Consider the following 19,376-nt stretch of genomic DNA (forward strand, 5'->3'; position numbering starts at 1 on the left):
GATAAAGCTTTGCTATGGGAATGAAACTTTTTTTAATGTAAAGTCCTCATGTTTTGGATTTTATTCTTTTTAACATATTTGTAATTTCCATTTGTTCTAAATATGCTAGGCTAGAAAACTTATAGGTCAACAAGATTTAGAATGAAATCAATTAATTCTATTTGTAGAATTAGGTGGTAATTAATAAGCTTTTATTTACTGTCTTAATGAAGACTTGACCATAAATATTAGACCTAAAAATTCAAACTGATAGAGAATTCAGGCTTTTTCATCATGACAAGGCAGTATGGTGCTAAAAACGGGCTTTACATAGCAGAGGTAGGATTCTATAACCTAAGCAGTGGATTAAAAATAATTGTTTACTTTCTTACATATTTATTCAAAAGTTAGCATGTTTTATCATTCATATTTGTATAATATCTCCAGTGTGCCAAGTACTACCTGGATATATTTAATATGTTTTCTTTTTCCTTTGTGTCTTTATTTTTTAAAACAATATTAGGTTCACAGCCAATTGAGAGGAAGGCATAGAAACGTCCCTACACCCCCTAAGCCCACACTTACACAGCCACCCCACTATCAACAACACCCCCACCAGAGTGGGACATTGGTTACAACTGCTGAACCTAAGTGGACACATTATCACCCAAAGTCCACAGTTTACATTAGGGTTCACTCTTGGTGTACATTCTACAAGTTAGGAAAAAATGTGTAATGAAAAACAGTATCATTACAGTACCATACAGACCATTTATACTGCCCTAGAAATCCTTTCTGTTCTGCCTATTCATCCCTCTCTCTCCCCTATAATGGATTTTTAATCTCCACAGTAACTGTACAGTGGACATCCTTAATTCCATTTTGCTGATGGGGGAATTAAAATTTGGATGCATCATATAAGATTCAGACTTTGTTCTATATGACTATTCAGTCTGTGTTTTTCCCAGTTTCATGATGGCTCTTTTCAACCAAGCCTCCAAATAACAGCTCTTTTTTTTTTTTTTCTGTGCTGTCATCACTGTCAGACTGAAATAATAAACTTTCCTTTCTCATTGGACAATAGTTCTTTTGGCGGCTCCATGTTCATTGGAGATAATATAAGACTTTCCTAATATTTTACAGTGTCAGCTCAGCTGTCAGATTTAAAACCCAGCTCTGACACTTGGATGCTGTGTCCTGCTGTATGCTGCCTTGTGTCTCTCTGCCTTCAGTGTTTTCATCTGTCAAATGGGGGCAATATTATTTCAAAGATTTGTTTTAACATTTAAGTGACACAGTAATGCAACTGCCTAGCACATAATAAATGCTCAATCAGTGTTAGCAATTACTTTCTTATTTTCAGAGAGAGATGTAAATGGGTCCAGTAGTTTTAATACTTATAATCTCTTTTTCTTTTCATCTATTGGTCTTTGGAGTGAGTTATTTAAAAGAAGATTCTAGTTACACTTCTCTTGGTAGATTATTTTATTGTTTGCTACAAAACCGTTGGTATGTGAGACCAGGAAATGCTCCATTTTTTCCCTTAAATTAACACTTTATTGTTTGGGTATCTCTAGGAGTACTATAAAAACTGAAATGTTGGTGTGTTGCTCTATATTATTTCTACTTGTATGTTCGCCTGCAGGGTTTGCCTGCTATACACAAGCAAGTACAAGGAGTAAGGGCTCCAAAGGAGTATTCCTTTTCTAGTGCAGCTAAAAGTGAATCATCAGTTAATTTTTCACTTAAATTTTATTCTCAGAACAAAGTATTATACAGATTATGGTTTTTTTGAGTCATATTTAAGAGTGATGATTATAAAGATTTTAAAAAATACAATTTAGCTTTTACATTACAAAAAGGAATCTCCCAAAATGTATACTTGGATTTTATCAGAACTCTGGACTAAGTAATCATAAGCCTCAATTATATTTTTATATTATGACTTAGGCAAATTCCTACTTTTAAAGATTAAAATAGGAATAAAATAGCTTCACAGTTTCACTTATTTAAGTCCATTTGCGTTCACTATCTCATTTATTGCTGAAAACGCTTCTACAGAAATTTAGAAAATACTGTATTAATATCACCACGTTGTAGGTGAGAAAACAGAGACACAAAATAGAACTGTGTGACTTGTCTGAAATAATACAACTGGCTGTAAATAAATCCGGGACTGGGGCTTATCTTCCCGATTTAAAGTCTTTGTAAAATTTCTTAACACACCATTAAGCAGAATTCTACTCTGATTGCATGTCCTTCTGCTCCCAAAATATCTAGTATGAGTCGTTTAGCCAGAACCAAGATGTTCCCACTTTCAGTAAGTCTGCACAACAAAGTCATTGGGCATAACTAACTGCTGTCACAGCCATCTGTAAATGGACTTTGAAAGAAACAACTCTGATACTGTAACAGAAAACATCACAGAGGCAGAAAATAGTATTTTATTTGATGAGTTTAACAATATCTCAACTAATAAATTGGCTGTCATCCCTGCCCAGTATAGAGATAAGGGAGATGAGGACATGTAGATGCCCTTTCTGGCTTGCCAATTTGCAATTACCCCATGACAGAACACAGTTTTACTATGATGGATGAAACATTTCAGAAAAAAAAAAGGGACTTAAATGGAAGAATTTTATTAGGTTTCAAAATGACAGTGCTAACATTAGTACTGCAGAAACATAAACATGAAAACATTTTAAGTAGATAGCAAGAACGCAACCTAATCCAAACTGCCTAGAATGTCCTTGCTGTTTTCACTTATTTTTGCATCCTATATGGGGATATAAACAACTTAATTCTAAGGTTATTGTTGCAACCTTTTCTGCTTTGTACTTTGATCAGAAATAGTGTCTGAAATAAAAATGAGATACCTCTAAGACTTCAGTGGCTTGTCATAAAGGGATGTTATTAAACACACACAAAAAAAAATCCAGTAACTGCATACTCTGAGCTAGAAAAAGCACTAGAGTGATAAGGGAATGTACATTATACAGTAATATCAGGATCACTCTGATCTTGAACATTCATTTTCAAGTTGGACAAAGTTTTTTAATCAGTCTCCCTTGCTCTTAAGTATTCATATCTCAAGTTATGTAATCAGTTTTCCCATCCCATATTGGGTCAGATCACTGGTCCAGAAAATAAGGCATCAGGTCTTTTTCCAGAGTCTGTACTATTAGCTAAATCATCTTCACACTGCTCAATGTACCTAACCAGTGATATAAGGCTACAAAACTGATGGAGGAAGGCAATTTCTAACTGACCCTTAAGGCAATTATTTTAGGGTTGGAAGCATGATATTTGATTACACCTTGTATCATTTTCAATTTAAAGAGCTATAAATTACTCACACCTCTTTTTGAATGGCAACAAGTTTTAAATCAATGAACTCTTCTGAGAATTGAAGATATGTCCATATGTTTATTATATGCCCCATAAAACAGTGTTTCTTTACATGTTTTAATTATTTCTTGGGGCGATGATTTTATTATGTATAAATTTTATTTTTATTTTTTTACTAAGAAATCCTATAAAACAGTCAAGTGACTGATAATTTGAGACCAGCCAGACATAAATGATAAAATAATAGTTTTGTGACATGCTTTATGATAAAAGCAGACTTATCTTAAAATATATATCCTGCTAGTATGAAAATTAGGAATACAAGATTTATTTTTCACAGTCCCAAAGTAGATCTCAAATATCTAAATCCAATTGGAGGTTTCTGTCTCACTAAAGACACTTCAAAAGGCAGAGAAAGAGAATCTTGGCAGCACTCTAGAAGTGAACATACCCCTAAATAGGCAAGGTCAGAGGAGTTTGGGAACAGGTAGGAAGAGTACACAGGTGCACAAAGGAGCAAAGTGGGGTCAGGACAAAGGAAATATGGAGTATGAGTTGCCTACGGAACAGCACAGTCTCTGTTGCAGTTTACTGAACAGCACAGTCTGTTGCACTTTGATTGCTAGTATGATTTATAACTCTTACAAACCGTATACCAAGTGATAAACATACCAAGCATAACAAACAAACAGCATACCAAGTTGATAAAAGTGGTATGACATACTCAGATTTGGGTGCAAATGAGAAGACTCAGTATTATGATCTCCTCATTGGACAAGCATTTATTGTGCTTCTACTGTGTAGGAGATATATACAAATGTCTGAAAATACAAATATCAATAATTTACGGTGTTTTTCCTTGATAACCTCAGTTTAAAATCGAGGACATATTTGTAGGGAGTTCATCAACTTATAATAATAAAATATGAGAAACTTGTTTTCATAATAAAATATGAAAACAAGTTTTTATGTATACCATAGGTTTGCATATCAAGTTTACTTAAGAAAAGGTAAGCTTCCGTGGCCATTTTTTCTCAAGCAAATTGGCACTATATTTTGTATTAATCAAAATTTATTTGATTAGCTTTATATAGCCACAGATTTTTGAATATGTCCTCACCATTATTGTACTTTATCTTGTACATTTTGAGATATCTGTCAGATTTGAAAGGATATGTCACCAATAAGATGGATAAATCATTGAAATTAAATTTCTGTATTTTTTCTTTTAACAAATAAAAACTATGTTATATTTACACAGACATATATATACACATATGTATATATATATATTAGTTATAAAACAATACATAAATGACATTTCACTATAATTTTTAAAGAATGTATGATATGATTTATGGCAAATATCTAAAGAAAAAGATGTCATCCTGACATTGTCAAGATAAAGTTTATGCTTGGATGGAGAAGACAGGGAGAGAAAGGAATCAAAGATGTCTTCAACACGGGTCTGCACAAGGACTCACAAAATAGTAGTGTGGATAAAAAGAACTTGAGGGAGGCAAAATGGCTGTCATCTTTAAAGAGGAAGGTAATAAAAGTTTCCATAGTTAATTTAGGGAGTTGTTGAAAGAGATAAGTAGGAATATCTAGTAGCTATTGAATTAAAATGCAGAGAGAGATCAAGGATGTAGGAAAAAAAAAAAAAAAAAAACCTAGGAGTGTCCCCAGGGGTAACAGTTGAATACAGAGAGTGAATGTAATCTTTAAGGACAAAAGGCTGCTAACTGAGGCGTATTAGGGATGCATTAAATGTTGATTGCAGATAGCCTGATATCCTGCCCATGCTTTGCTCTCTGGGTCCTGTACTATAATTAAAGGATTTGAAAAATGAGTGTTAGGCTTTTGCCCTACCAAAAATTAAAATATAACATAGATTTGAACATTAAACAAATTCTATTTTTTAATATTAATCAGTCTGATATCAAGATGCACCTATTGACTGATAGAGAAATCGGTTGTGTTTTTTGTCATTTCTTTCTCAGAAATTAACACAGTCATCGGGAAGAATATCACTCAGACATGGGACAAGCAAAGTCCTAGTTTAATTAAAAATAAAATACAGACAAAACTAATAGTTTTTGCATTTCAATACCATCTGTCACACCCAAATGTAGTAAATATTGAGGTAAAAATTATAGTCACAAGTTATGGAAGGCAGCATATCATCATTATACTATGTACAGTTGGGTGACAGAGGTAATCCCAAATAATATTAGAATGGAATGTGAAAGATGATTAGAGTCAATTTTATGATAGAGTAAAGAGAGTACTATGTAGTCGTATGGATAAATGTTTAAACTTTTAGTAAGTGTAGATTGGATATAGGTTTTTTTTCAAAACATTTTATCACATTGATCAAGTGTCATAAAATTAATGGCATTTTAAAATCAAGGAAACAATCTCATTAATTGTTAAATCAGGCTGCCAGTGATATAAGTATATACTTTGATAGTAAATGTGTCATCCCTATTTTCTTGGTTCATTGATTTATTTTCAAGTTTGCTTTAAACTTTAAGTACATTTATTATTAACAAAATACAGCTGAATTTCATCTGTAATCTAATCTAATAAAATGTGTCTTATAATGGGAAATACAGGTTTTTTGCATTTAGTGTAACAGTTTGTAAATTTGATAGATATTTTTATCCCAGCACAATTATTTCATGTTGGGTATTTTATTTTACTTAGTTATAGTTTCATTTATTTCCTCTTAATTTTAACTTTGCAATTTACTAGTCACCCCTCTTTCCTTTTTTGAAAATTCAGTTGTGAATTTTCAGTCCATTTCCTATGTAGGGGCCAAGGGCAGAACGCCCCAAGATGGGGCCACTTTAGCATGAAGATTCTTTTGAGTTAAAAAGCAATCAAAACCAAGTAGATTCAGGAAAAACTCTTTACCTCCCCCTTAACTTCCTAAAAAGAATTTAGATAAAGGACCTGCTCTAGGAAGAGAGCTGTCACTATGTTATACCACAAACTAGGTATGGTAGACAGGAAAGAATCTAGCAAGGCCTGTTCGATCAAAGTCCTCTGTGACCCACTGATTCTGAGTGGCCCAACAAACATTCATCAAGCATTTACCCTTGTTGTGATGAGCACTGTGTAGTATAGGAAAGTGATGAATCACTAAATTCTACATCTGAAACCAATTTTACCATATATGTTAACTAACTATAATTTAAATAAAAACTTGAAATCTAAAGCAAACAAACAAAAAATTTACTCTTTTTCATCATCCTGTGAATTGCTTTCTTTCCCTTTAAAGTCCCAGACCCTAACCTCTTTCTCCTTATTTCAGAATGACATAAATACCTCATTTTGCCTGACTGTCTCTGGCATTTCCCTGTCTGGGTGGATTCCCCCATACATACACTATTAAATTTGATTTTCTCCTGTTCACCTGCCTTATGTCAATCTGATTCTTAATCCAGCTAGAAAGCCCTTGAATGGGATAGGAAATTCTTGCTCCCCAACACCTGTTCCTGGTACTCAGACTCAAATCCATATTTTTATACTTTACTAAAATTAGGTAACAACACTTCCTTTCTGCAGTGTGCTTTGCTTGACCACTGTACCCTAGTTTCACCTTGACAAAAGTGATATCGACTCTATGAACTCAACTATGTCCCTACTATTAGTTTTTCCTTTCAGTAAATATAAGAATCCCAATTATCTCTTATTTTGCACATTCCTAATCCTACAGTCATCATTCATTTGAATTTATATATTGTAGGGTTGCTCGTATCTACCATTATTACACCTCAATCTAATCTTCCTCTATGTTGAGGCCTGTCTACTAAATTACATTATTGTTTGATTAAAACACTATCTTGAATGTTTACTCCACACAGACTACATGGGTGGGTGATCTACTCTCTGAATCCATGCATTTCCACAAATGTTTTTCACTCTATTGAGTGAAAGATTTCTTTAGCTGTTTAGAGAACTATAGGATCGGTTATTTTATCCCAGCGACTTACACATGCTATCCCATTGCCTCTCAGTTATGTTAGTGAGAATCTGATACTATTCTAATCATTTTTCCTTTGTTAACTGGCAACTTTTTTTGGTAACTGAGAGCTGGTAAGATTTTTCTCTCTATCATTGATTTGATTTTCCCCTTGAATATGTATTGCTTTAATGATTAGAAACAAAAATCAATAAAACTAGTTTCTCAAAACCTATTTTATAACCATCATTGAAGTACCAGAAAGACTATAAGAGTGTTATTCATCTTTACTATTATAGTTAATAGATACAACAGAATGAAAAAAGAATTAGAGTCATTGATTCATAATTTGAAACACACATATGAGGATTTTTATTCTACCCTCTGCAGCCAATGAGCAAGAGAAGTGGCTTCCAGGGCCTAGAGAAATAAGATGGCTTGTTTTCTTTTTCTGCCTACTCTACTTATACTTAGTTTTGCTTGTTTGCTCTAAAATGTGTTTTAATAGTTCTGACAAAGAGAGGACCAAAACATGATCATAACATAAAATGGGAACATCTCCTTAAGTGTTAGATTTCCTTCAGAAAATAAATAAATGCAAAAACAGCCAGAGACCATTCTATACATTGGGCAGGGGTGAGGGGCGGGGCATATAAAAATATCCTTGGAAAAATCTGATCCATAATCAAAGGCACACTTTTCCTTTCAAAAAATGTGAAATGATATTTATTGTTTCAAACAGTTTAAAAAACACATTTTCACTGAGGAAATTCTTTGAAATAATGAATACCCAGTGGAAAAACTTGATTCTTGTGTAATCCAACTTTTCTTACCATGATAATTCTAACATTTTGCATTTGATATATCTGACTTTTCTGTACTAAATTGGACTTAGTAAATCACTGGTCATGGGAAACATGAGTTTATACTGTGTGTTGTCTAATCAACAATGGAAAAATATCTTCAATACTGGATTTACTTATTTTTTATCTGTCTTCCTAATAATTCTGCAAATGTGAGTCTGTGTATGTGGAAGGGTGGGTGATGTGTGTATCATATTCTGGCCTGCACTTAAAGATTCAGGTGCTGAAGAAATTCCTAGAGGGGAAGAAAAATGTAGCTCTGTCTTTCTTTTCCTTGTCTTAGATAGAGGATGTAATGACAACATTTCAGTGCGGAAACTATAACTCCAGTTCTTTTCTTGGCTGGCTGAACCCATTCTAATTCCATTGTAGTTCTTTTATCTTTCCCTTCTCCTGACCTGTTTTCCCCCTTACCTATATGTTTACCTTAATATTCCCAAGAAAAGTACAAACCGCAGAAAGCCCATAATCGAGGAGGCTAATAATGATGATTTTTCTAAGTTCATTAGAGCGTTGAGCATGAGAAGAAAATTGCCAGTGCTACTGGAAACAAATGAGCCCAGCAGGCTGCCTTGGGGAGAAAAATGGAAGAAAAAAAAAATAAAAATAAAGCTTTGGCATTGCTCCACCTTTGACATAGAGGGCCTGTTTCACAAGGAGTCACATAATAGTTATAGTCATTTTAGTGTTCAAATTTACAGAGCAATACTGGCAATCATGTCCAGAGGGAGAATGTGTGTAGAACCGATGCTGCTGTTAAGGTTCTGTGGCTTTCAAGTTGTTATAATCCATTTGAGCCCCGCCAATAATATCTCAAGGGCTTGGAAAAGAGAGGATAATATTTTCTCTTTTTTAATTATTTTTCCCGGACTGAGGTCAATGTATTAATAAAAATAGAACACAAACTCAAATTGTGTTCAGCTCCTGGAATGCCAGTGTCTTATAAAACCACAAAAAACTTATAAAATTCTACTTTATTATACAGAAAGTCATATAATGATATGGTTTGTTGCCAAAAACGTGTCATTACTTGGGTAGTTGATATTACTCTTGAATTTAGAGAATTAGATGCCCATTAATTGAGCCTTGTTTAGAAGACCACTTTATGACCAAGTACACCTCACTCTACAATGCAGAGATATAAAGTAGAGCCAGCTAGTCTTAAGTACAGAAACTGTGTACAATAGATTTTCTCTCTAAAATGCATGATTTAGCCCATCTGAGGTTTCGTTTTGTCATAAGTAAACTAGAGATAATACCAATCATTGTGTTATTGTAACAATTAAATAAAATGAGCCACCTAGCAGAATGTCTGAGAAATGTTTTCTCTCTTCTTTCAGATTCTTAGGTATAAATCACATTGATCTACTTTTTTATATAAGCCCACAATAACAAAATGAGTAGCTAACCACCAACCACAGGAACAAGTTGCCCAAAAGTATGTTGAGAGAGGATGTTTCTAGCATTTACATCTGTTTATTACTTACACTCCTGTGTGGTCTTCTGGTAAGCTGGACTGAACCATGTGGAACCCCAAAGATTTTTCTGGCCAACATTGGGAACGAAAATAAGCTAACGGGCTTTCTTGGTACCTGTTCTTGACTCTCACATCCTAACCTCTGGACCGTATTACTCAGTTGGTCGGAAGAGCCGAACCTAAGTAAAAACATAGGAAGAACAACAGCAACAACAACACAAGGAATGTGCAATAATCCATAGCCACATTCATTAAAACTACGGGGATCAAAGCAGATGGAGTCAGGAGACAAGGTCCACCTAGAGATAAGTGTAAAGAAAGATAGCAAGCTTGCTCCTTGCACTAGAGCTGAGTAAATGCCAGGCTCTTGATTCTGATGAATCCTCTGGAAGAGGAGGGAGCCTTGAGTGTTACCTCGTGATTAAATAATTTACGGCTATATGATTGACTGTCCAATTGTTAATACTATCTTAATGTCCTAAAGGCACCTCAATCTTTCTTTGTCCAAAAGCAAACTCCCTCCTTAGCCCGAAAGGAAGCTCCTCTTCTGTTTCTCCCTGTCCTGGTAAGTGGATCAATTTATCAGCCAAATTCCTCCCAGTGGGAACCTGGGAGTCATCCCTGCCTTCTCCCTCTCCAACTAACTCATTTCCAATTAGTCTGTAATCCCCACTGATATTTTAAAAATTATTTTATTATCAAAAATCCAAACACACAAGAGTAAAAAAAATAATAATATAAAGATCCACATGTAGCCATTATCCAGTTGATACAATTTTCAATTCATGCCTAATCTCGTTTAATCTTAACCGCTTTCCTTTCTCTCCCCACATCCCTGATTTTTAACCCCTAAATATTTCTGAAATATAGCCTACCCCACTTTCTCCTTGATTCTGCTTTGGTTAGTTCTTCATGTCTTGTAGTGTTCTGCCGGGTCTACTGGGATCTTAGCTAATTTTCCTTATCTTTCCAAACCTGTTTTGAAATTCAAATCTAATCAGATTTCTCCACTACATAAATCTGATGATGGACATTTTTTTTACCCACTGAATATAGTCCCAAATTCTTAGCAAGTGTTTTTCTGAGTTTAGGCCATGCCTACCTGCACAGAGTCTTGCCCTTCACCCTCTACCCTCATACCCAGTGTTCAACAACATAGCTGTGTTGTAAAGTATGCTGCTGGTGCAGGCCTCCAGGCCTTGAGGTAAGCTCTTTCCTTTGAAAGGATTACTGGGGACACCTTTAGTCTGTCTAAATTCTTATACTTCAGTGCCTGGCTCCAGCATCCCCTCCTCTTCTAAACCTTTCCTGTAAATAACCTTCACTCTTCTATCCTGAAGACTTGCCCAGGGAACTGTTCTCCTCTCTGAGTTACCACTGTACTACTAAATACCCCTTGTGTTTGTTACACACACTGCAATAATTTGGGCCTTTGTCCATCTTCTCCAATAGCCATGGATCCTGTTGGGTTACAGGGTGAGGATGCTTTTGTTCTTGCAGTGTTCAACTCTGTGTGTTCGACATGGACCATGAAAAATTTTTGCTGAAGGAATGTTAATATTTCTCTTTAACAGTTTTTGATAAATTTTAAAAAAATTTATCTCCAACTTAATGGTGTAACAATGAATTTTTCAAGTGATATTCTAATCTAAATATTTATTTTATCATCCCACAAGAAGGATTAAATATAGAGTTACAGAGAGTGGGTAACATAACTGGTCAATTGATTTGAACAATGGAAATTAGAGCACAAAAGAAGCAGGCTTCTATTTTCCTATATTATATCCATCCAAAAAAAATTTCTCCTTGAAAATTAATTATTATGAAGTTGGACACTGGAAAGTTTAAGGCTATTTAAATACTTGAAACTTATATATTACTTCACGAATATAATTTCTTGCCTATCTCCACTATCTTGGGGGAAGAGAGGAGGTTACTCTCAGGTAAGTGCTATTTTATGAAACAAGATTTGACTCAGACCATTAGGGAATTAGTCCTTATTGTATATCCAGTCCAGAAGATTGGGCAAGAGATAACAAAATACTTTTATTTCCCAATTCTTGATAAGAAAGCTAAGAGGTCAAGTGCTCCAAAACCACACAGTAGAGAAAGACACAAAAATCATTGTTAATCTCCTTTTTCTGCCTATTAATAATGTTACCCAAGACTTTAAAAAATGTGTTGGAGTCCAATAACTTATTGCCGTGTTAATTTATTTTTAGAAACATAATCACTTGATATAAAGTGTCTCATTTTCTTGGACTCTGACCAATACCTCAGACCGAGTGAGTCCTTTTTCTCTGTATTTTTGCATATCCTTTTTCAGCTATAGACCACAAGGGATACAATCTTCCTCGTTCTCTATATTACCAATAACTGATCTGAGAGCACAATTTCTTTTAAAGTTAATATAAACTTCTCCCAGTATGCTGTAAAAGGAGTCAAATTTTGAGATAAAAATTGAAACTTTTATTTTAATAAGAACTCAATTATATGCTCCTGTGTTAACTTGCTTTAGAATGTGAACTCTGACAGCAGGGCACATATCCTGACTTTTTGATTAATTTTTACTTATTTCCCAGTATAGACCATATTCACATTTGGGAACTAGGAGACTCCATAAATATTTGAGTAACTAAATCATTGAATCAAACCCCGTGTTATGAAATATTTTTCTTTTACTTGATTTAAATGATTGCGTTCAATTTGTGAGCTACTCTCAGTTAATTTTAATAGTTTTTTGTGTATACATACATAAACATATATGCTTGCTCTGAGTATATATGTATATATTGTCATTAGAGGTGTAGAATATATCTTGTATACAGAATAAATTAATAATTAAATACACACAAGTTAATAAAGTATTACCTCTTCATAAAGTATTAACTTTCAGCACAGTTTATATAAAGCCATTCAAAATTTATCTTACTTGGGGTGCCAGGGTAGCTCAGTTGGTTAAGCATCTGCCTTCAGCTCAGGTTATGATCCCAGGGTCTGGGGATCGAACCCCCGTGTCAGTCTCCCTGCTCAGGAGAGACTCCTCTCTTTCTCCCCCTCCCCCTGCTCATGCTTGCTCTCTCCTCTGTCTCAAATAAATAAATAAAATCTTAAAAAATAATAAAATAAATTACTTAAATTTTAAAAATTGAACTATGGGAAAACTAATTGTAAGATCTTACATTATAAAGTCTTTACAAACATCTTTATTGTTATACCTCTGTAAAGATAAGTGGTTTAAACTGGCTCCCAGATTTCAGAAGCTCCCTTCGACATAGAGAAGAGATAACATTACATACTAAAGCCAGGTAGCTGTTAAGAATTTTAAGCAGGGTGTTAACAGGACCAGATTTCTAGCAATTTAAATAGCAATAGTAATATTTTTTAAATAAGGAGATTAACAGCCTGTACATAGTGCTTACTATGCTAGGCACCACTCTAAGAATTGTCTGAACATCAATTTCTTTAGTCCTCGTGACAATTTTCTGAGGTAGTCACAACGTATTTTCCATTTTACAGTAATCTTTCTATCACAGTGACTAGCACATAATAAACACTCAATAAATGGTAGCTATTACCACTATGAACTCTTTTATAATGTAGTATTTAAGAAAAATGAGATCACTTTGACATTCAGAAAGCTCCAGTCTTGAATCAAACTTTGCCACTTATTAGTTGTGTGCCTTTGGGCAAGGTAATCCAACTTTTTATATTTCAGTTTTATTTGTAAAATAGGAATCATGTCTGCATCATTAGGTTTATATGAGGATTAAAAACGAGTGTCAGATAATGTATATGAAGTGCTTAGTACAATGCCTGGTTCTTTGGGAGCCTTCAGTGAATGGTAGTAATCATGTCAGACAACCATGTCTTAAAACGTGCTCCCATGGATGCCGTAAGGTAAGAAACTACCCTGTAGTCAGGTGGGAGGTGAAAAGACATCAATTACATTATTTCCTTCTCCTTCCATAACATTTTTTAATAGTTCCATAATATGTAAAATTATGTCCAAATAGAATTATATAAAAATGTAATGCACGAAAACCTCATCCTTCCAGACTCCATAAATCTCTTCTGCCCTCTTTCCCTACCCGAGCAAAAGGAATGAGGCCATCATTTACTCTTGCAGAGTCTTCTTTCACCACATATGCATTTCTCTGTTCTCTGCTTACCCCTTGCCTCTTGTCAAGATGCCCAGATTCTGAAGGGCAGAGGCAGGGCCATGGTTCTTCTTTGAGCCTCCATCAGAGGCACAATATCAAAATATCAAAACAAATCGAAAACATACAAAATAAGTGATTGGCCAAGGGAAGAGTAAAAGCTATTAATGCAATGGATATGCCTAATTTAAATGATATTTATTGATTAAGGAAATTACAGTAACTTCAAAAATACAATGTTATCTTCCCTTTTGTGTTCCAGTCAATTAATTTACACATGTTTGGTATTAATCAACTAGATTTTCTTATATTTGGTAAATTTTTTTGGTATTCATATATGTCTGCTTTCATTATTCAAATGTCATTGTATTCGTGAAAGAATAAATATGGCAGAAAGCTCTGACTAGTCAAAATCTTTTCTTTGTTCTTCCTGGCCTATGGCCACCAGCCTCCTTTATAGTCAAGTGTGGCCATTTAAATGAATTCTGGTGAATAGAATGTGGACCAAAGTGATGGTCTCTTTTATGCCCTATTCTACCCTAACTCCCTACCTGGATCAATACAGAGAGCCTGGAGGCCCTATGGGGTGGTGGAGCCATTAGATAGAACAAGCCTATGTCCCTGAACCATTGTTAAAGAATGACCAGAACACTAACCTTGGTCTCTGACTAGAGCAGTAAATAATCTTTTTATTGTACTGAGCCATTATATGTTTGGATACATTTATAGCACTTAGCCTATTATAATTAATATAATAAGTCAAAGTGATAAAGCATATAAATATTAAAATAAAGTTATGGAATAGAACTATATAGGTTGAATATCTTGAAAGGAGAGGATTTGCAAATCTTACCTGACCTGTCCATAGTAGTCATTTTTGAAAAAAGAGAGGAATTCACCCCTAGTTTCTACCATATGTTAACATCTATACGTATATCCTTAGTGTTTGAAAATGAGTAAGTGGAAATAAAATTTAAGTTAAAAATAGAATGCAGGGGGGCACCTGGGTGGCTCAGCTGGTTAAGCAACTGCCTTTGTCTCAGGTCATGATCCTGGAGTCCCGGGATCGAGTCCCACATCGGGCTCCCTGCTCAGCAGGGAATCTGCTTCTCCCTCTGACCCTCCCCCCTCTTGTGCTCTCTCTCTCTCTCTCTCTCTCTCTCTCTCAAATAAATAAATAAAATCTTAAAAAAAAATAGAATGCAGGGGTGCCTGGGTGGTTCAGTTGGTTAAGCTCAAATCATGATCTCAGGGTCCTGGGATCAAGCCCGGCTTGCAGGGAGGCTGCTTGTCCCTCTCCCTCTGCCCCTCCTCCCACGAATACTCTCTCTGTCTCTCAAATAAAAAAAAAAAATAGCATGCAAATAAAGTCTCCATTTTCTTTCAGAAGTCACTACCTCAGTATCTTTCCATCTCTCAAAATAGACCCATAATTCATTTGATAAATTCTTATTTTACATTTTGGCATTTTAAAATAAGTCTCACAGAAGCAGCAGGATGGAACAGTTAAGAGAACAGGCTTTGGAACCAAACTACCTGGCTCTGCAACTGAATAGCTGTGTGATGTTGGCAAGTTACTTTTTCTCTCTATTCCTTCTTTTCTTCAGCAGTTAGACGGGATAACAATGGTACCTTCTTCCTAGAGCTTACATAAAGATTCAGTGAATTCATATTTATAAAACATTTGGAAAAATCTCCAACTCTTACTTATCACTGTATGTCTGCAATAGCCTGTGTACAAATTAAATGTCATACAGTTCATCCTTAAGGAGAAATTAAACTTGGTTTGATAAAAATGGGGGATAAAAATTAAAGATATTTTTCAAACTTGTTTTTAGAGCAACTCCCCTATGGTTTCTCTCTGTTCTCCCCAGTTTGGCTTCCCTCTAACTTCAGAAGTGTTTCAGTTACCTTATGCTTGCTTCTTTGCCCAACATTCTGTCTTCCTTTCCATGACCTGTCTTCTCTGACCAATACTTACCTACCCTGGATTGGCCAGTTCGGGTCCATTCGTTTCCAAAGGATGCCTTGAAAACTAGCACCAACTTGGAGGCTCAAAACAACACAAACATAGCATCCCCAGTTCTGGAAGCTAGAAGTCTGAAATCAAGGTGTTGGAAGGGTCATGTTCCCTCCAAATGGCCTAGGGAAGAATCCTTTCTAACTCCTAGTGGTTGCCAGCTATTCTGTTCTTGGCATCCCTTGGCTTGCAGCTGCATCCCTTCAAGCCCTTCCTCTGTTTCCACAGAGCCTTCTCCCCTGTGTCTTCATGTCCAAATTTCTCATATATTTACTTATAAGGATACCAGCCACTGGATTAGGGCCCACCTAATTCTGTGTAACCTCGTAACTTGATTACATCTGCAAAGGGCCTGTTTCTAAAGTCATACTCACAAGACACAGGATTAGGACTTGAACATATCTTTTGGTGAGACATAATTCAACCCACAAGACTTAATGTCACCTGAAGATATTCTCTTCGTCCTCCAGCCTATTATGATCACTTCTGAAAAGCACTTATTTTCTGTTTTATTTACTTGATGGGTAGTATAAATTTGCTTTCTGATTTTTACACAGGCTTATGAACCTATATATTTTCTGACAAACTGTATTAAATTCTAGAAGGTAAGGACCATGGACTATGATATAAGTTTTTTTGTATGCTCTTCTATAGGACAATAAAATGCACATAGTATTTAATGAATAAATTCATTAATAAGTTAAGAGATGTCAACCTAGTAATGCAAAATTCTTCTAGGGAATAAGTAATAAAAATAAATGGTACATGATTAGAACATGTCAATTTGTAATATATGATGTTTTAACTTATGGTATGCTTTTGACTAATTATAGAGAGTATTATAAATTTACAAAGGAGTATAATGTATTGACGTCATTATTATTAAATTACATATAAAATTTTGAACATGTTCTGATATGTTTTCCATAACTGTGTTCATTGTTTTCAGAAGTAATAGATTCTGTTTGCTTTGCAACTACAAAGGAAGTGTCACATTATAAATAAAAATAAGTGTGGAATGTGTGCTGTTAACTTTTCCTAAATATTGACATCGCATTACATTAAACTATTTAACAGTCACAGTTCCCAAATACTGGTGGAAAATATTAGAAATTAATTTCAATTATATAAAAATAATGTTTTAAATTGATATTTCCACAGATGATAATGAGTGCGGAAATTTGACCCAGCCCTGTGGTGAAAATGCCAACTGTACTAACACAGAGGGAAGTTACTACTGTATGTGTGCCCCCGGTTTCAGATCCAGCAGTAACCAGGACAGGTTTATCACTAATGATGGAACCATCTGCATAGGTAAGTTTGACTACCTAACTTAAATTTGTCCTATCTCTTACTGCTTATTACCTCCAGAGATTAGATATTATCTGGACCAAATTCTACCAGTCCCTGAGTGTACCCTAGTTGTGCAATACTTTTAGAAACTTCACTGGGGCACCTGGGTGGCTCAGTTGGTTAAGCGACTGCCTTCGGGTCAGGTCACGATCCTGGAGTCCTGGCATCGAGTCCCGCATCGGGCTCGCTGCTCAGCAGGGAGTCTGCTTCTCCCTCTGACCCTCCCCCCTCTCATGTGCTCTCTCTCTCTCATTCTCGCTCTCTCAAATGAATAAATAAATAAAATCTTTAAAAAAAAAGAAACTTCATCAACTCCTTTAGTTCTCTAATGCTATATAATCAGATACTATGGCATATTTATCTAAGGATGTAAGGAAAATGTTTTGGGGGAGAAAATCGAGCAGTTTATGAGAAAAAAGTCATGAAAGTATGAGATCTAGCATGGTGACAAACAACAGAATAAATATTTACACTTTTATATGTTGACTCAAGAAAATTATCATTTGCATGCCAAGATATTGATGCTTTTATAAATATGCACTCTGAAATGGGCTCCACCTTTTCTCAGAAAATATTCAGAAAGGCATTAGTTATAAAAGAATTGTTCTAGTGCTTTTAGTATTGTCTGCTGAAAGGTAGTTACACTTAAGACCTGCATGAAGTGTAACTATTAATGTTCAGAAAAACTAATGTTTTTAGTTTCTAAATAGAGTCCTATTTAGAAAATCACTTCAGGCTTACTAAAATGTCCTCTGGAATGATAATAATTTCAACTAAATCCCTATGTGAAATTATTCTAAGTCTGAAGAGAGTATCTAGAAGTTTTTAAATGTCCTTCTATTATAATTTGGTCATGCATTTGATATACCAGATCCTACAATATTTGGATTACAGTCTGAGAAAAAAAGATTGTTTAGTAAATTCAACAAGATGAACAATTTTCAGAGGCAAATTCTCTGGAGCCAAAGACTTAAACTTTGAAAGCAAGTTATAAATCATCTTCTCCATGGTTTATATAAAACTGTCCAATTTACCAACAACTAGCTTAATTTAATATGGCCGATAGTAATCTGCAAAATTAATACATGAACTGAGGCCCTGAGAGTGAAGTATTGGCCAGGAGAAGAAATTAGACTAGAAACCAAGACTATATGCAACGTGGACAAGGGTAATGTGCTGCTTCTATTTTACATAGTTAGATAAAAGAGAGATAGCGAAGTTAATCTAGATCACATCGAAGGCTTTGATTAGGTCCCTACCGAGATTCTTGTCAGTAAGCTAAGGAGAAATCTAACAATGTTCTTATTAACACATGATAAGTTAGGAGACAATGTTCAAAGAAATTTTATCAGTGAAATGTCTGTATCAAAGAAATTATCTTGTCTCATGTACTTATGGTTTCACAACATTTACTCTGCTAAATAAACAGAAAACAATGTATTCTCATTTGATAGCCAAAGGATGTGGAGGCTACTCCAGATTCACATGTTTAGGATAAAGGGAGGATTAGAATCACAGTCTTGTATCTGGAAAGGCACAGGAGGCAAAAATGGGTGGCCATCTAAATCTTATGCATTGATCTGAATCATGCAAATGCAGTGGATCATGTTTTTGCAAGGGCATAAAGGATTTAAAATATGAGAAAAGAGGACAATATTTGTTGAACGATATTTTTTTTAGTATTTTATTTATTTATTTGAGAGAGAGAGAGAGCATGAGCTGGGGGGAGGGGCAGGGGGAGAGGGAGAAGCAGGCTCCCCGCTGAGTAGGGAGCCCGATGTGGGGCAGGATTCCAGGACCCTGAGATCATGACCTGAGCCAAAGGCAGACCCTTAACTGACTGAGCCACCCAGGCACCTTGTGTTGAAGGATAAATTTTATCTTTAGTGTTTTCAGCAAAAAGTTTTATAGTATATAACTTTACAGTATATTCAGGAAGTAATCTATGAAGCTCTGTCCAGAAAACTTGTAATATCTCACTATTTGTTCTTCTCAAGCCCCTACTTTAGTTGCTAGTCTTCTTAGAATGTTATGTGTGTATAATATGCATTTTACCTTTAGTTGTTAAGTTCTAATTATAGAGCTCTGTAAGCTTTACTAGAATTGTTCCAGTTAGTGAAGAAATTAGAACTTACAACATCTTAATCACTGGAATTTAATACAATTTTAACTGTGCTCTCCATTCCCTCTTGTCTCTTGAAGACAT

At 35.0% G+C, this 19,376-nt stretch overlaps 1 protein-coding gene across 2 annotated transcripts in view; it reads left to right on the forward strand.

The window, feature by feature from the left end:
* Positions 1-19,376, forward strand: part of ADGRL4 (adhesion G protein-coupled receptor L4) — a 113,314-nt gene that overhangs the window by 46,751 nt on the left and 47,187 nt on the right. For both annotated transcript variants that reach the window (XM_088022963.1, XM_028102569.2), the window contains exon 3: positions 16,979-17,131. In XM_088022963.1, the coding sequence (XP_087879089.1) occupies positions 16,979-17,131 (153 nt within the window). The remainder of the gene's footprint in view (positions 1-16,978; positions 17,132-19,376) is intronic.

The sequence above is a fragment of the Eumetopias jubatus genome, unplaced genomic scaffold (genome assembly GCF_037043125.1).
Source record: "Eumetopias jubatus isolate StellerSeaLion01/CBP00866 unplaced genomic scaffold, mEumJub1_p1.0 scaffold_4, whole genome shotgun sequence".
Classification (NCBI taxonomy): Eukaryota; Metazoa; Chordata; class Mammalia; order Carnivora; family Otariidae; genus Eumetopias; species Eumetopias jubatus.